The sequence below is a fragment of the Podarcis gaigeae genome (assembly GCF_964106915.1).
Source record: "Podarcis gaigeae genome assembly, chromosome: 7".
NCBI classification, from domain to species: Eukaryota; Metazoa; Chordata; class Lepidosauria; order Squamata; family Lacertidae; genus Podarcis; species Podarcis gaigeae.
The window spans coordinates 10,761,757-10,780,437 of NC_139683.1; the positions used below are offsets into that span (position 1 = coordinate 10,761,757).

Below are 18,681 nucleotides of genomic sequence, written 5' to 3' on the forward strand. Positions count from 1 at the left end.
TGCCAATCAGAAGGTCAGTGGTTCGAATCCCCACGACGGGGTGAGCTCCCGTTGCTCAGTCCCTGCTCCTGCCAACTTAGCAGTTTGAAAGCACGTCAAAGTGAAAGTAGATAAATAGGTACTGCTCCGGCGGGAAGGTAAACGGCGTTTCCATGTGCTGCTCTGGTTTGCCAGAAGCGGCTTAGTCATGCTGGCCACATGACCGGAAGCTGTAGGCCAGCTCCCTCGGCCAATAAAGCGAGATGAGCGCCGCAACCCCAGAGTCAGTCACGACAGGACCTAATGGTCAGGGGTCCCTTTAAGATTTATTCAGTCATTTGACAGACATGATTTTATCCAAATATGAACCTGCTTCACAGCAGAAGTGCTGGAACTCAGCCAGAGGGATTTCAGCACTGGTAAGCTCAAAACCTGATTACTGCAATTTGCTCTGTGCGGGGCATCCCTTGGGCCTGGGTCCATGCGGAGCAAAATGCTGCAGCTAGACTGCTGCAAGAGGCGGGCTTTAAAAACTAAAAAAACAAGAATCTTTTAGCAAAAGAAAAATCAGAGCATGTACACATGTGGAAATACAAGATAGGGAACTTACACTGCAAGGGCTGTTCAGCCGTTGCACCTTTTCCGGGAATAGTCCTGCCTTCAGAATCGAAGCAGACGCAATTTCTTCCATGGCACTGAACCGGCAGGAAGTTCCCCTCCTGGGTACATGAAGGAACAAACAGCTCAGAACCGGCTGGCTGGAGTCTTTGCAAGCGTTGCAGATCCTCCCTCTGCTTTTCGCATAGAGTGGGGCACCTTGGGCGCGAGCCACGGACTCTGGATCCCGGGATCTCTTTGCCACGTGAGTCCACACACCAGCAAGCACCCGCATAGCACTGCACTTCTTCGTAGTTCCCTGCTTCTGTGCAAACCGGGACAAACAAACTGTCGCCTTCCTCTGCGCAGTCTTTGGATCTCAGCGCGATCCTCACAACGTCACCCAAATCTTCGGCGATGCTCTCGGGGACTGAAACCACGTGTTGCAAAAACACAAAGAACTCTGGGGCTTCAAGGAGAGAAGCTAGAGATCTGACGGCATTCTGGTTATCCTGCAAATTGACAGTGCGGCCAAAACTGTCTACGACAGGTTGGCTCAGATTGAACCTCTCCGGTGGGATTTCCAGAGAAAGTCGTCGAGCCAGCTCACTGAATCCACCGCTCATCCCTCTCTGCCGGAAATACTGGTCCAAATTAAATTTGCCATTGGGGCCAAGGGCTCCTGTGAAGTTGAACTGGACCACGTTCTTCAAGAACTTCCCGCCAAACAGGTTTTCTTGGAACCGCTTGGGGTTGCCGGTGAAGCGGAGGGCAACGCGAACAAGATCTCTCGAAGGAAACATCCCTCCGATAGCTTCGCTGATGGTGGATTCCAGGGCGAGCAGCTGAGAATCGCTTGGTTTGTCTATGATGGAAGATAGCAGGCCAGAATCCACAAACAGCTCCTTGAATGATGGAGGACAAGATCTTGAGGACTCGGCTATCTGCTGCAGCTCTTGAGTGGAGAAGAATAAATGGTCCTGGCCAAAGCGTCCGATGGGGCCATAGAACAACCAGGAGAGAGCTCGCCGTCTCTCGGAGACACAGGTAAGTTCCTTGCCTAGACAAAGGAAAAGATGCCACAGATGTAATAGTTGTCCAAGCCAGATTACAGGGAAGTTTTCCAAAGGAAAAACATCATGGAAGGGGTGTTTCTAGGACTTTAAAGCTCCCTTGTTATTTTTGCAATCATGTTTTATTAAGTTGTTTTTGTTTTTATTATGCATTTTATGTTTTTATATTGTGATTTCCCACCCCTTTGAATCGCCAAGAGACCCGTGGGTAATTAATTAATAAATAACAATATATAATAATACTTAAGTGTTGCTTTTTTTGGTATGCTATTATATTTGCTACTGTGTTGTTTTGCTGCACTGTTGCAAAATCGTTTTTACATTGCTCAGCTTCGAAATGCATTCCTGCTTTCTTTGTGGTCAGCTGCTTTGAGCATTCATGTGGAAAAGTGGTATACAAATGAACTGAATGAATGGATTCTGATGTGTTTTCTTAAGAACAGAAGAAGAGCCTGCTGCAACAGGCCAATGGCCCATCTAGTCCAGAATCTTGTTCCCAGGGTGGCCAACCAGATGCATTGCGGAAATCTATAAGTAGGACCCAAGAACAAGAGAACTCTCCCCTCCTGTAGCTTCCAGCACCTCTCTCACCCTGACCTAGGCACTGTGATCCACGTGACAGTCACCTCCAGGCTTGATTATTGTAACTCGCTCTACGTGGGGCTGCCCTTGAGACTGACCCAGAAACTCCAGTGGGTGCAGAATGCCATGGTGAGACTCCTTACGGGGTCCTCGCCGCGGGATCACATTCACCCTGTGCTATACCAGCTGCACTGGCTCCCGGTGGAGTACAGGATCAGGTTTAAGGTGCTACTTTTAACCTTTAAAGCCCTATACATCCTAGGACCCTCGTACCTACGGGACCGCCTCTCCTGGTATGTCCCACAGAGGAACTTACTGTCTTCAAACAAAAACATCTTTGGAGGTCCTGGGCCACAGGGAGGTTAGGCTTCAACCAGAGCCAGGGCTTTTTGGCCGTGGCCCCGATCTGGTGGAATGCTCTCTTACAAGAGACTAGGGCACTGCAGGACTTGCAAGACAGAGCTGTTCCACCAGGCCTTTAGCCAAGGCACAGTCTGACCTCCTCCCTCCTTCTGTAATCCTCATAGAACTCTAACCCAATGGTTGCCATTAAATTGATTCTGAATTGATTTTAGAATGAATTGATTTTTAGAATGTATTTCAATTAATTTATTGTGATTTTATGTAAACTGTGTTACTTTTATTGTTGTTAGCTGCTCTGAGCCCGGCTTCGGCTGGGGAGGGCAGGATATAAATATATTATTATTATTATTATTATTATTATTATTATTATTATTACTATTACTATTATTATTGCTGCCCCCATCTTTGGAGTCAGAGAACAGCCGTCATGGCTAATAGCCACCAACAGCCCTTTCCTCCATGAATGGTCTAATTCTCTTTTAAAGCCATCTGGGTTGGTGGCTTTCACTGACCACATTTGGGAGTATCTTCTTTTGTAAGTTCTGTCTACCTAAAGCGTATAGAAATTCATTCATGTATGTTACTACAGAGGCAAGAATGCTACTTGCCCCAAAATGGAAAGAAGCAGAAGTCCCAACAAAGGAAGAATGGATACAAAAACTTACGGAATATGCAGAAATGGCAAAACGTACCGGAAGAATTAGAGATCAAGATAACATTTTTTTTCATAAAAGAACGGAAATTGTTTATTGAAGCAGGTAAATTGTAACCAGTTAAAAATATTGGCAGGATTATTGTAATACCCTGCAGTTTCATAAGAGTATGTATTTAAAGAAGATGACTAAATGAGCAAATTACAGTGGTGCCCCGCAAGACGAATGCCTCGCAAGACGGAAAACTTGCTAGACGAAAGTGTTTTCCGTTTTTTGAGCTGCTTCGCAAGACGAATTTCCCTATGGGCTTGCTTCGCAAGACGAAAATGTCTTGCAAGTTTGTTTCCTTTTTCTTAACACCGTTAATACAGTTGCGACTTGACTTTGCGGAGCAACTCATAGGACGCAGTGTACATAGTAGCCTTTTTTAAGGTTTTTAAAGACTCTGGTGATTTTTGAAGCTTTTCCAAAACTTCTTTTGCAGCCATTTGGTAAGTTAAGCTTTTAAAACTTTTGGGGGGGGTTGGATTTTGGGTTGGGGTGTTTGGTATTCAAGGACTTGGTGTTGGGGAGGGGTTTGCAAGAATCTGGAAGCTTGTGTGTTTTTTTCTGCATTTTTATGATTTTTTGTGACCATTGGGGCACTTTGCTGTTTTTTAAAAAAAATTCTGGATTTGAATTTCTGTGTGCTGGGTGGCTGGGGGAACAGTTGGGGAGGGGTTTGCAAGAATCTGGAAGCTTGTTTCCCCCCCCCCCTGCATTTTTATGATTTTCTGTGACCATTGGGCCACTCTGCTGTTTTTTTAAAAAAAATCTGGGTTTGAATTTTGAAATGCTCTTTACAGTATGTGTGACTTTAAAGAGCACTTAATAAACTCTTGTACCAAATTTGGCTTTGTTTGGACTTTTTTTGACCATAGGAACGCATTAATTGATTTTCAATGCATTCCTATGGGATTTCGTGCTTCGCAAGATGAAAAATTCGCTAGACGAAAAAATTCACGGAACAAATTAATTTCGTCTTGTGAGGCACCACTGTACTGTATTTTTCGCTCTATAAGACACACCTAGTTTTTGCAGTAGGAAACAAGAAAAAAAAAATTCTGAATCTCAGAAGCCAGAACAGCAAGAGGGACCGCTGTGCAGTGAAAGCAGCAATCCCTCTTGCTGTTCTGGCTTCTGTGATAGCTGCACAGCCTGCATTCACTCCATAAGACGCCAACACATTTCCCCTTACTTTTTAGGAGGGAAAAGTGAGTCTTATAGAGCAAAAAATACGGTAAGTTAATTTGGATATGCAGAAGATATTAAAAATAAATTTAAAGAACCGTAGAAAGAGGGGGAAGGAAGTCAAGTTTTGAAATTCAAAATGTATAACCTTGAAGTGTGTGTGTGTGTGTGTGTGTGTGTGTGTGTGTGTGTGTGAAGTACAGTTGTACCTTGCATCCTGAACGCATGTTCTCGGATGTTTTAGCTCCTGAATGCTGCAAACCCAGAAGTGAGTGTTCTGGTTTGTGAATGTTATTTGGAACCCAAATGTCCAATGGGTTTTGGAAGTCGAACGGACTTCCAAAACTGATTCCGCTCGACTTCCAAGTTACGACTGTCTCTTCTTTTATCTATCCTGTTGTTCAGAATGAAGCACAGGCCAGATAACCCAACAGAGGTGTTCTAAGGCTCTAGTTTTACATACCACAGGATAAATCCTGCCCTTTCTTTCTTGTGCCAAGAAGTTCTTGCCCATTGGCATCCACACACCAGCACTGCCCATCCAGCTGGCACTGGGTTGTCTCATAGGCTCCATTATCATCACAAGATGGCCTGTAACTCTGTTCAAAACGAATAGCAGTGGATCTTTCGGTTTCACACTTGGAGGGACCTGCGAAGGAAACAAGAGGAAAAGATGGGAGCTAACCAGAATGATTTGCACTCACTTCTGTGTTCGACCAGCAATCTAAAGAGCTTAGAACCCATTTGCTTGCTATTTATATTTACATATTCATAACTCCACGTTCACTTAAGATATCACAGGGCAGAAAACAGACTAAAAATGCAGTATTACAATAAAAACATCAAACACATCAGCAAGACCCGCTTGGCAAAGAATCTCATGTTTGAATGGTCTGTCTGAATAATAGAGTTTTTTAGAAGGTGCCTAAAAGCAACCTCTAGTGGCAAGGAGTTCCATAGGGCAGGTCTTGCCACACTAACGTCTCAGCCAAACCTCAGGACCACCAAAAGTGACCCCATGAGAAGAACTCAGCAGTCGAAGTGGAGGGTAAGAAAACAGGCAGCCCTTACTTTGCACTTAGGGTGAATTAGATGGAAAAGGTCACTTACAGTTTATGGAGTTCAAAGGTTTAGTTCACACAGGAACTATTTAGAGGACGAGTGGAGATGAGAGAGGGAAAATAACAGGCATACTGTCCAGAGCCAAACAAAATGGCTCAGCTTTTAGAGGTGGTTAACTAAGACAGAGAGGCTTACAGAGAAGTGGTGGCTAGATTGCTACATAAACCCTTATGTGGTATAAACTAACACATGCATTAACTAGAAGTTCAGGAGGAAGAAATGTATTTGCTTTCCTCCAAGATTCTGAATTTACACAAAAACCTTGAAGTTGGTAGCCTATTGGTAACTACAGTATAACTAACTTCAGGTGATGTGCTGCCTCTTTTCTGGAGACGCATAAATAGCCACCTGCCAAAGACCATGTGTCAATACTTCATCTCCTAGTGGACAGCAAACAATATACCCTTCCTGGTGCTGCTGACTACAGCCCCCATCAGCACAGCCAATGGCCAGGGAAGACAGGAGTTGATGTAGTCCTGTTGTAGGTTAATTCTGTTGTAGGTTAATTCTGTGTCCAGGGCGGCTGTCTACCAGCTCCACCTGGTATTTAGGCTGAGACCCTACCTGCCCGCGGACTGTCTCGCCAGAGTGGTGCATGCTCTAGTTATCTCCCACTTGAACTACTGCAATGCACTCTACGTGGGGCTACCTTTGAAGGTAACTTGGAAACTGCAATTAATCCAGAATGTGGCAGCTAGACTGGTGACTGGGACTGTCTGCCGGGACCACATAACACCGGTCCTGAGAGATCTGTATTGGCTCCCAGTACATTTCCAAGCACAATTCAAAGTGTTGGTGCTGACCTTTAAAGCCCTAAACAGCCTCAGTCCTGTATACCTGAAGGAGCGTCTCCACCCCCATCGTTCAACCCGGACACTGAGGTCCAGCGCCGAAGTCCTTCTGGCGGTTCCCTCATTGTGAGAATTGAGGTTGCAGGGAACCAGACAGAGGGCCTTCTCGGTGGTGGCGCCCACCCTGTGGAACGCCCTCCCTTCAGATGTGAAGGAAATAAGCAGCTATCTTATCTTTAAAAGACATCTGAAGGCAGCCCTGTTTAGGGAAGTTTTTAATATTTAATGCTGTATTGTTTTTAACAATCGATTGGGAGCCGCCCAGAGTGGCTGGGGAGGCTCACCCAGTTGGGCAGGGTATAAATAAATTATTATTATTATTATTATTATTATTATTATTATTATTATTATTATTTAGCAGCATCTGGAGGGCTTAAGATTGACTCCCTTTGTTTAAATTTAGTGCATTCAAGTTACCAAGCCTTACAGTCTTAGGTGCTACGTACATCTGAATCTGCCAGTTGTAGCCAATTGAACTCCCAGAAAGCGTCTCTGCAGGATCCTGTACATGCTGGTTTCAGCGAAAGAGGGAACAGGCTCCAGCGATGCAAAAATAGTGTCATAAACATTCTCAAGTAGCATTTCTAGACCTGGAAAGGGAAATAGTATTGTAAGTACAGTACCAGATCATGTGCTGAGATATTGCTCCCCCCTCCACAAAAAACAAACCAACCATGAAGGTAACAAGCCTAAAACAAAATCTGTTGTTCTCTTTTATAAAGCTTCATTTGCACAACAGAGCTCCCTGTTCTTCTCTAGTTCCCACACCATCAAATTCCCCTATAGAAGGCTGGGGGCCCCTCCAGAACAGATTTTGGGGAAGGAGCAGAAAAAACAACCCATAGCTCACACTGTGCTGGATGCATCCCATAATTCCCTATGTTTATAAGAAAAGCAACAAAACTGTTTACATTTGGCACATGCTAAAAGTCTTTTTTTTTCTTTTACCCAAGCCTTTTCTGACGGACGCGAACTATATTCATTGTTCTTGGTTTCATTCATCTGTATAGAATATTGTTCTTGAGACTTAAAGTTTGTATGTAAACCTGCTTTGCAGTGTATTTATTGATTTCATGGCACAACCACCTGGCTATGCCAATTTAAAGCGTTATATAAAGAAAGAAAAATTTCAGCATGCGCAATTAGGAGACAACAACAGGAAGATTCTAAAATCTGAACTCTGAGACATTAACATTTTGTTCTTCTTAGTCACGTTGGCGGGGGACGGAGCAGGTTTGAGGTGTTAGTGCTGAAATTTTCGGCTGTGAGATCTGAATTTTGCCACACACACACAACCCAAAGTTCCAAAGTTGAATCTGACTTTCTCTTCAGCCATTTTGAATAATGGAGATTCGCCACATGTCAAATGATTGTGCAAAATTTTGTATTCAGCAAAAGACCGGACTCAGCGAACACCTACCAGTATCCTCCAGCTCTCGCCCAAGACTGTCAGCGCAGTAACAGTACCCAGAGACTTCTGGGAACATGCGGCTGAAGGATCTGAATGTCAAGAACGCTTCTGGGAATCTAAAAGGAAAACCAACATGCATCACAGGAGACATGGCAGCCCCTCTCAACACTTCCACACTCCATCTGATTTTGAGGGGGAAATGGCATTAAGATACTAGATTTGGGTTGGTCGGACATGCTAAACCTTCAAGGATTCATCTTGGGAAGTAAATGAAATGAGCTTTGAAGGACACGATCACCAGATCCTGTATGAACAGAGAGTTTGGTGGCAATGTGCCTGAAGATTTGCCCCTTACTGGTTTGCCCAAAATATGAGGATTTAGCAGCATTCTCATTGAAAGATTTACATTTCTCAGTTGGGAGATTGAGTGGTTATTTGATTAACTTTTTATTATTTTTATAATATAAAACTTTTTATTATTTTTATAATATAATATAAAGATATAACTTTTTATTATGTTGTCCCTACACCTCCAGAAAAGTGGCCTGTTCTGCCTTTAGACCAGCAAATTTAGGGATAAATGTTTTTGGAGGTGTTAAGTTAAATTCTCCAGGGGAGCAAACCCTTATATGACGTAATGCATTTCATTCTGTTTTATTTTATCTTTCGTAATGGCTCGGGCTAAATGAAAATGAATAAAGATTAATAATAATAATTGTCTGGTTGTGGAATCTCGATAGCTAGAGAACACCATATGAGCAATTTAATCTTTTGGGGGTTATTGGAAACCTCACTCTCTTCCTCACTGCAGCAGGCAGGTTCAAAGAAACTCAGAGGAAGACAAGACACCATCTCCCATAATGCTGGTCCTGCGGTCTTCTACAGTTGCTGAAAGAGCAATTCATTTCTTTGGTTTCGCCCCAGTTTGGATTGATTAGAAAGATCAACTTCATTCAGCCAGCCGCGGTGGCTGCAACATTTAAGGCTTTCCTGCCCTCTAGTGTCATCTGTCACTTTTAACGTATTTTCTCTGTGCCATTGAGCGAAAAAGCTCTGCTAAGTTCCTTTAGGTCAGGGATGGTGGCCTCCCATCTGCCCCAACCAGCACAAGGCCAATGGTTGGGGATAATGGGAGTACTAGTCCAACAGAATTATGGTGCTGGAGGAGACTCTTGAGAGTCCCGTGGACTGCAAGAAGATCAAACCCATCCATTCTGAAGGAAATCAGCCCTGAGTGCTCACTGGAAGGACAGATTGTGAAGCTGAGGCTCCAATACTTTGGCCACCTCATGAGAAGAGAAGACTCCCTGGAAAAGACCCTGATGTTGGGCACAAGGAGAAGGGGACGATAGAGGACTAGATAGTTGGACAGTGTTCTCGAAGCTACCAACATGAGTTTGACCAAACTGCAGGAGGCAGTGGAAGACAGGAGTGCCTGGCGTGCTCTGGTCCATGGGGTCACGAAGAGTCGGACACGACTAAACGACTAAACAACAACAAGCCCAACAGCAACAGGAGAAGGAGCACAAGTTCTCCTCCCTTGACTGCATTTTCCACCGGTCCCAGCATCTCGTGTTCTTCCTTTCCACCACCAATGTCCCAGCCCTGGAAATGTGTGCCATCTCTCCCACAACACCCAGGCTCTTCGTGGTCACAGACCAACCATGAGGGCTAGAATGCCTTCCCACATTTACTAAAGTAACGGCATGTCTTTTACTCCTACCTGCTAAAATGGTGAAGAAGGTCAAAGACCATCCTGTCCGTTGTGTTGATAAACTTGCACTGGACAGGCAGGAATTCTCCATCAGCTGAACACTGGGGCGGGCTCTTTTCTCCGACGTTGTGCAGGATGCGGCGGTCTCGGATCTCACATTTCCTAGGGCCTGGCAAGCAAAAGGCATAGGGGTTTGCTGAGACGTCACCTTCGTACATGGAGTCTTTGTGGGAGGGGAAAACACTCTTGCAGATTTCATCTCATTACTACAGAATTCTTGTTCTTGCCATCTGTCTGTCTCGAGAGCCAGTGGAGTACGTCTTCCTTTTGGGACGCAAGCCTGGGCAGTGTGTCTAGAGGTCCTGGGTGCCCAGATGACAAGACCCCCCTCTCGACCTCACTGACGTGGCTCAAAGGAAAGCAGGGCAATACATTTTGCACCACCTTGGCTGCAGGAGTTGAAGGAGACGTACAGGATGTCATCCAAACACCTTAGGTTTACTTCTCAGACGTGTCTTCTCACAAGGCAGCAGAGGTTTAGGATCAGAGTACTCCTTCTTTTAGATGGGCTACCTTCCTAGCCCCATCTGCCCCTAACTTCCCTCTACAGAACATGCAGAAACTGCCTCCTTGACCATTAGGAGTCCACTCAATCCACCAGAGCCTGTCTTTGTATGCAGAGGAAGTCCCTAGCTCACTGAAGGTCTGAGACCCATCAGCTACCCTCACCTGGTTTAGTGGGCCAGTCAAAGCCGTTCCCGGCGTATGGCCGCTGTCTCATGCTGACATCTTCTAGGAGCCACAGGTGAGAGCAGGGTGGGGACCAAAGGTGACCAAGCTGCCCCAGAAGGAGCATGACATGTCCCCCACCAGAAGTACTACCCCTCCCATAACACCCCATAAAGGTAAAGGGACCCCTAACCATTAGGTCCAGTCATGACCGACTCTGGGGTTGCGGCACTCATCTCACTTTATTGGCCAAGGGAGCCGGCGTACAGCTTCTGGCCAGCATGACTAAGCCGCTTCTGGCGAACCAGAGCAGCGCACGGAAATGCCGTTTACCTTCCCGCCAGAGCGGTACCTATTTAACTACTTGCACTTTGACGTGCTTTCGAACGGCTAGGTTGGCAGGAGCAGGGACTGAGCAACAGCAGCTCACCCCGTCGCGGGGATTCGAACTGCTGACCTTCCGATCGGCAAGTCCTAGGCTCTGTGGTTTAACCCACAGCGCCACCCACGTCCCTTCCTAACACCCCATACTGCGCTGCAAACTGGGATGACCTCTGTTTAAAATCTTGATTCTGCTATGAATAGTGGCTGGCTGGGAAGGAAGGAAGGAAGGAAGGAAGGAAGGAAGGAAGGAAGGAAGGAAGGAAGGAGGTATTAATGGACAATCCCATTTTAACAGAACACAACTTACATCGCTTGGGCTTCCCTCTCTGCCTCGTGCCGTAAACCTCCATCCCTTCAGCATCCACACACCAGCACTGACCCAGGCCAGAGTCACACTGTATGGGGTCAAAGTCACCGGAATCCAGACATTGTGGGATGTAGGATGCTGTGCTTCCGTTGACGACCCGGCCAAGCAGGATCTGCTGCTTCTGCAGCTGGCAGAAGGATAAACCTATGGCAGGGAAGAAACGTCATTAAATCTGGGGTATTTCCAGGCTTTGAGATACCACCCCCAAATTGTCCTTATTGTCAGGAGCGGCCATGTGGCCCTTGGAAGTAGGGTTGCCACCCGTCCCTAGGAAAACAGGATTGCCCCGTGTTGTTTTTTTAAGTAAATTTTTATTGTTTTCCTTACCTATTCTTTTCCAACAAACCATAATAAAACCATACATTCCCTTTGACTCTGCCGAGTCGTGACTCCCCTCCCTCCCTACAATTGGTATATTTAACCCCTTTCTATTGCGAACATCATTCTCATAATAATACTATTATACATTGGAGGTATTATGTCAATCCTGCTAGTGTCTTAACCTCTTTACAATTCTTCTTTAAATATTCAATAAATTTACTCCAATTATTTTGGTATCTTTGATCTTCCTGGTCCCGGATCCTCCCTGACAATTTGGCGAGTTCTGCATATTCTGTCAGCTTCACCTGCCACTCCTGGGTAGTTGGTATGTCTTGTATTTTCCATCTTTGGCCCAGGAGGGTTCTTGCAGCAGCCGTAGCATACATAAACAGATTTTGGTCTCGCATTTTAATTTCTGTTCCTATTAAGCCTAATAGACACGCTTCCGGTCTTTTGGGGAAGGTATACCTAAATATTTTTTTGAATTCATTATAAATTGATTCCCAATTTTTTTTAACCTTGTCACAGGTCCACCACATATGGAAATAATCCCTGTCTACCTTTTTACATTTCCAACATTTTCTTTCTTTTTTTCTATACATTTTAGCTAATTTTACTGGCGTCAAGGGCCATCTATACATCATTTTTAGCAGGTTTTCCTTTAGAGCCATACAGCCTGTAAATCTCAAACCCTCCTTCCATAGTCTTTCCCACTTTTCCAATTCAATATTGTGCCCAATATCGATCGCCCTTTTTATCATTGATTTCTTTACTTCTTCGTCTTTTGTATACCACTCAAGCAGTAAACTATATATTCTAGATAAGGTTTTACCTAGGATTTATCTAGGATTGCCCCTTTTTTGGACAAAAGTGCCCCCTGTCCCATTTGGACTTCAAACAGGAAGCCTTTTTCCCCATATCTGAGCTCAACCAGCCAAGAATGCCCTTTGCATCACTCTTGGTGTGGCAGAAGACAAGCCCAGCCAGGCACTCGTGGCAATAAAGAGAATTAAACCTTGCATGGTTTACTCACAAGCTACTGAGGATCTGGTCTGCTTGCTCCCTGCTATTTCAGCTCCATTGCCATCTACACACCAGCAGGAAGTATCTTTCTTCTTGCACTGGATGTTCCTGGTGGACAAATGATAGATTTCCAGTGTCACCAGGCAGTAATAGCTGCCGATCAGAGGTTCTCAAGCTTCATCACTGTAGATGAGCCCAAGAGCTGTCACCAAGTTTTTAATGTTTGAAGTTTAGGAATGTTTTTAATGTTTGAAGTCTTATTCTGTTTAATATTCTGTTGGATGCCGCCCAGAGTAGCTGGGGAAACCCAGCCAGATAGGCACGGTGTAAAGGTAAAGGGACCCCTGATCATTAGGTCCAGTCGTGACCAACTCTGGGGTTGCGGCGCTCATCTCTCTTTATTGGCCGAGGGAGCTGGCGTGCAGCTTCCGGGTCATGTGGCCAGCATGACTAAGCCGCTTCTGGCGAACCAGAGCAGTGCACGGAAACGCTGTTGACCTTCCCGCCGGAGTGGTACCTATTTATCTACTTGCACTTTGATGTGCTTTTGAACTGCTAGGTTGGCAGGAGCAGGGACCAAACAACGGGAGCTCACCCTGTCGCGGGGATTCAAACCGCCAACCTTCTGATCGGCAAATCCTAGGCTCTGTGGTTTAATAATAAATTATGGTGGTGATGATCAAACACCTTCAAAAAAATTACCTGGCCACACTACAGCCTTAGTGAAACCCTCCTGCACCCTAGGGACAAATGTAAGAGGGGCTGAGGAAAACAAGGCAGCGGGTGCCAACTATGTGGTAGAGTCCCTGTATGTGGTAGAGTTCTTAAAGTGGTAGAATAGGCTGCACCACTTTGCAATGCAGGCGGCGGGGAATCATGTTTTCGAATGTAAAAATGCAAGGCTCGTCACATGTAGGGATCTAGCATAGCAAGAAGGAAGCCTGGATAAAACCTCTCTCCCTGGTATGACTGGAGAAACATTACTATTGGGATTTTATTTTACTACAGAACTCTTTTATTAAAAATGGCATCTCCTACCAGTCTCAGGATGAGGATTCTACCACCTTTCTTCTGTTCATGTGCACCAGGCCTAGGTGATAAACCTTGGCATGCTAGGCTGGGAAATGGGGCCATGGGTCAGTGGCAGAGCGCATGATTCGAACGCAGGAGGTTTAGTCTTCATTCTTTGCATTCCATTCATTCATTCATTTATATACTGCTCAATGCCAAAATAGACTTCTAAGCAGCTTGCAAAATATAAAAACCAATTGCACAACGGTAATTAAAAATGTGCAGTTATTAAAACAGAAATACAATAAAATAATAATGTAAAATCATTAACATATAAGCACCCATAATCAAAACATACAGTAAAACACTCTCATTAAAAGAGCACAGTGATTAAGGCAAGAGACTCAGGTAGAGTGATCAAGGGAACACCTATGTACATATGTAAACAGGTGCATCTTCAAATGCCAGCAGAATGCCAATACAGATGGGACATCTCATATTTCAGGAGGGAGAGTGTTCTACAACACCAAGGCTGTCAGTGAAACATTCTGCCTCTATGTCACCACAACCTGATCTTCATCAGACCTTGGTAAGACTAGCCAGGTACTATTGTTCATCTTAACGCCCTTATATTGGGATTCAGCATCATTGTCTTCCTGCCTGAAACGTCTCATCATACTATAAGCTCATTACCTGAACCGGCCATCTTCCAAGCACTGAGGGACATAGTCTTCACCTTCTTGAAAGGCCTTTGCCCTTCGAAGCTCACATGGGCGAAGAGGTTGGCTTTCTGCCTGGTACTCTGAATGCAGGAAGAATGTGCACAATTATTGGGGCAGCTGATCCCAACTTCTTTCCGATAGAGCTGTTACACCTTTTGCCCACCATCCTACAGCAGGAATGGGAAACCTGTGGCTCTCCAGATTTTGGTGCACACCAAACGCCATCAACCCCAGTCAGCATGGCCAGTAATTGGGGGTGTTGGGAGTTGGACTCCCAGCAACATCTGGTGGACCAGTTTTCCACATCTTGCTCCTATGGCCGGTTGAAGGATGACCTTATCTCAAAAAGGACATGGTTTCTAAGCCTTCAAAAGACAGGGATTGAGAACCTGTGGCTGTTCAGATGTTGTCGGACCACAGTTCTCATCATCCTTGACCATTGACTGCTGCATGGATGACACATGAACCTGTGACATTGATGATCACAGGTTCTTCATCTTTGCTGTACCTGTTCCAGTCCTAACCTTTCCTTCTGCCTTTCCTGGAAGAGTGGACCAACAGCAGTAGCAAGTCCATCTGGCCATTCCATTTCTCAAAATACATTGTCCTCTGCATCCGTGGACTTTTGTAATGGCGACATTACAATTCCTGCAAACGTTGACCCATTTTTGACTCCTACGTTCCTTTCTCCTCCTGTAATGGAACTCCTATTTGGGGACTTCCCTGGCTTTTTTTCTGGCCCATGTAGGACCAGTCTGGATAGTTAGGCTTGGTGAAGATTTGACGTTTTCATCCCCCCCAAAAGTTTTTGATTTGAGTTTCCATTGAAAAGAGGCTGCATTTTAATGTTTTAATGTTGTATATTTTTTTAAGTTGTATTTCAATCCATTTGTTTTTATATCGGTTGTTAGTCACCCTGAGCTCGGGGAGGTCGGGGTATAAATAATTTATTTTATTTTATTATTATTATTATTAGTGGTAGTAGTAGTAGTAGTATTGTTACGATCACGTGGAAGTTGGAGCAGGCTTGTTTTCTCCTGCCCTGGAGGGTAGGATCGAACCAATGGCATCAAGATGCAATAAAGGAGATTCTAACTAAACATCAGGAAAAACTTTCCGAGAGTAAGAGCTGTTTGACAGTGGAATGAACTCCCTTGAGAGGTTGTGGACTCTCCTTCACTGGAGGTTTTTAAACAGGTTGGGTGGCCATCTGTCAAGGATTCTTTAGCTGCCATTCCTGCACTGGATTAGGCGACCCATGTGGTCTCTTGCAACCCTACAATTCTCATCAGTGTGAAACTGCAAGTATGCATGCAATTGATGCAGTTCTTGGTGTACAACAGTACACAAATAATTAGGAAAATGTAGGTTAAGTGTACTTACTTTCTACCCTTTCCCAAAGAACTTGGGCTCACAGTAGCAGCTTCTTGGCAATCTTCAAATCTAATATCCTTTTCTACAAGTGCATACTTAAAACGGCTTTTGCTATCTCTGTACTTCTTTTTTAATTGGTATTCACATATTACATAACAATACAAATATACCAAAGCCGACGCCATTTCCTCGCCATCCCCCCATACATTTACATTTCTGTTTCCTCAATCCACATATTATTCTTTTCTCCTTCCTCCCACTTCCCTCCATCCCCTCTCGATTTCCTCCACATTATACAATTTACAATAATCTTTGCATTCTACAACCTTCTCAAATCATCTATATATTCTTAACTTTCCTTACTAAATTTTTCCATCCAGTACTTCACATTTTAATCTAGGCATACTAGCATATCTTTTTTTTTTTTTTGAGCAATATTTTGCCATATATTCATCAAAACATTTCCACTCCTTTTTAAATTTTTGATTCAACTGATTTCTTATTATATCTCTGTACTTTTAATTCAAACACAAAACCTATAACATCCGGGTGTTTGAAGTGACGCTCATGCCTACATCACATTTAATTTGTTGTTAATGCACAAATTCCATATTTTCAGCTAAAAGGCATTCTTAGAAACTACAACTAATCCAGAATGCGGCAGCTAGACTGGTGACTGGGAGCAGCCACCGAGACCACATAACACAGGTCTTGAAAGACCTACACTGGCTCCCATTACATTTCCGAGCACAATTCAAAGTGTTGGTGCTTTAAAGCCCTAAACAGCCTCGGCCCAGTATACCTGAAGGAGCGTCTCCACCCCCATCGTTCTGCCCGGACACTGACATCTAGCGCCAAGGGCCTTCTGGTGGTTCCCTCACTACGAGAAGCCTAGTTACAGGGAACCAGGCAGAGGGCCTTCTCGGTAGTGGCACCCGCCCTGTGGAATGCCCTCCCATCAGATGTCAAAGAGAAAAATAACTACCAAACGTTTAGAAGACATCTAAAGGCAGCCCTGTTTAGGGAAGCTTTAAATGTTTAATAGGTTATTGTATTTTAGTGTTTTGTTGGAAGCCGCCCAGAGTGGCTGGGGAACCCAGCCAGATGGGCGGGGTATAAATTAATAATAATAATAATAATAATAATAATAATAATAATAATAATAATAATTAGCACTGGGGGATTCAAACCAAGCTCTCGCCACCAGCCAAACACAAGTCGCCCATCCACCAGTCCAGCTTTTGAATAGGGAAAGGCATAGCCTGCATTCCTATTTTTTCTAAAATCAAGAGACACCTGTAAGCAAAGAAGAGGGAAGCGTCACTTACCAAAGAGGTCGGCAGATGCCGTATTAACAAAGCAAAGCAGAGTGATGAGAAGTAAGGGCCCCATTGTGGGGGACAGTAAGACTGAGCCCCTCTGAGCAGGTAGAAGGATCTCGCTCAGCCCATCTTTTGGACCAAGCTTTAATAGCTGATGCTGCCAAGATACCTTCAGCTACGAAGTGGAAGACTGGGCACTAAAGTGGGCTAATGACGCAAATTTTGTTTCACAAGGGCCATTGAGTTGGCCCACTCCCACCTGAGATTTCTTCCTTGGTTTCCCTCCAAGCAACTTGAGTGCCCCCCCCCAGCCACTTAGGAAAAAAGGACAGATCTGGAGAAGCATCACATGCGAAAAGCGCAGGGGTCACAGGACTCAAATGAATCAGCAAAAAATGAGAACGGGTAACAACACAATGCATACAACTGCCATATGGGTTAAACCACAGAGCCTAGGACTTGCCAATCAGAAGGTCGGCGGTTCGAATCCCCACAACGGGGTGAGCTCCCGTTGCTCAGTCCCTGCTCCTGCCAACCTAGCAGTTCGAAAGCACGTCATGTGCAAGTAGATAAATATGTACCGCTCCGACGGGAAGGTAAACGGCGTTTCTGTGCGCTGCTCTGGTTTGCCAGAAGCGGCTTAGTCATGCTGGCCACATGACCCAGAAGCTGTATGCCGGCTCCCTTGGCCAATAAAGCAAGATGAGCGCCGCAACCCCAGAGTCGGTCACGACTGGACCTAACGGTCAGGGGTCCCTTTACCTTTACCTTTGGATCCAGGAGCACAATCCCAATAATTCAGAACGAAAGACCATGTGCCAATTGCATCTTTGTGGCTTCCATTACTGAATAGTTAGTACAATAGAGATCCAGGGCCCACGGAACTTGCAATCCTTGCAAGATGGCCATGGGTCCTTGTGTGTGGAATGTGCACTGATCCTGCTCCCACTGTTAGCTTAACACAGAGCTTTCCAAATTGTGTGCTGTGACACTAGTGTGTAAGTGTGTTGTCCGATCTTCTCCCGGAGCTGGAAAGGGGGCTAGTTTAACCTCTGGTTTGCTAGTAAAAGTGAATTACTGTGTCGCGAAATGATGCATGTCTGAAAAGTGTGTCACTTGAGAAAGCTCTGGTTTAATATTTCCCAGACCAAGACACACATCAGGTTTCATATTCACATGACAAGGGGAAAACCCAGGTGTAGGGAAACTCAGAACAATGACATGGTTCTGGTGGAAACTGTCCTAGTATTTTCCTGCAACTACAGATAATGGATTTCCCTGGCTTTAAGCTGCTGCTTTATATATTGAGTCAGACCACTGGCCCATCTAGTTCAGTGTTACTTAATGCAAGCTGGTAGTGGCTCTCTTGAGGGACGCGGGTGGCGCTGTGGGTTAAACCACAGAGCCTAGGACTTGCCGATCAGAACGTCGGCGGTTCGAATCCCCATGACGGGGTGAGCTCCCATTGCTCGGTCCCTGCTCCTGCCAACCTAGCAATTCGAAAGCACGTCAAAGTGCAAGTAGATAAATAGGTACCACTCTGACGGGAAGGTAAACGGCGTTTCCGTGCGCTGCTCTGGTTCACCAGAAGCAGCTTAGTCATGCTGGCCACATGACCCGGAAGTTGTACGCCAGCTCCCTCGGCCAGTAAAGCAAGATGAGCGCCACAACCCCAGAGTCGGTCACGACTGGACCTAATGGTCAGGGGTCCCTTTACCTTTACCTAGTGGCTCTCTAGTGTTTCAGATAGGAAGCTTGCTCCATCTCCACCTGGAGATGTTGATGACTGCATCTGGAGCCTTTTTAATCCAGAATGTGGCAGCTAGACTGGTGAAAGTCCTACATTGGGTCCC

The 18,681-nt window shown here is 45.1% G+C and overlaps 1 protein-coding gene across 1 annotated transcript in view; it reads right to left on the bottom strand.

The window, feature by feature from the left end:
* TG (thyroglobulin) overlaps positions 1-14,206 on the bottom strand; it is a 179,549-nt gene extending 165,343 nt beyond the window's left edge. The window contains exons 1-8 of the mRNA XM_083749557.1: positions 14,104-14,206; positions 12,410-12,507; positions 10,996-11,199; positions 9,585-9,744; positions 7,871-7,977; positions 6,897-7,040; positions 4,941-5,126; positions 590-1,636 (exon numbers count right to left, since the gene is read on the bottom strand). Of these exons, the coding sequence (XP_083605683.1) occupies positions 590-1,636; positions 4,941-5,126; positions 6,897-7,040; positions 7,871-7,977; positions 9,585-9,744; positions 10,996-11,038 (1,687 nt within the window). The 5' untranslated portion in view covers positions 11,039-11,199; positions 12,410-12,507; positions 14,104-14,206. The remainder of the gene's footprint in view (positions 1-589; positions 1,637-4,940; positions 5,127-6,896; positions 7,041-7,870; positions 7,978-9,584; positions 9,745-10,995; positions 11,200-12,409; positions 12,508-14,103) is intronic.
* Positions 14,207-18,681: the final 4,475 nt, after the last annotated feature.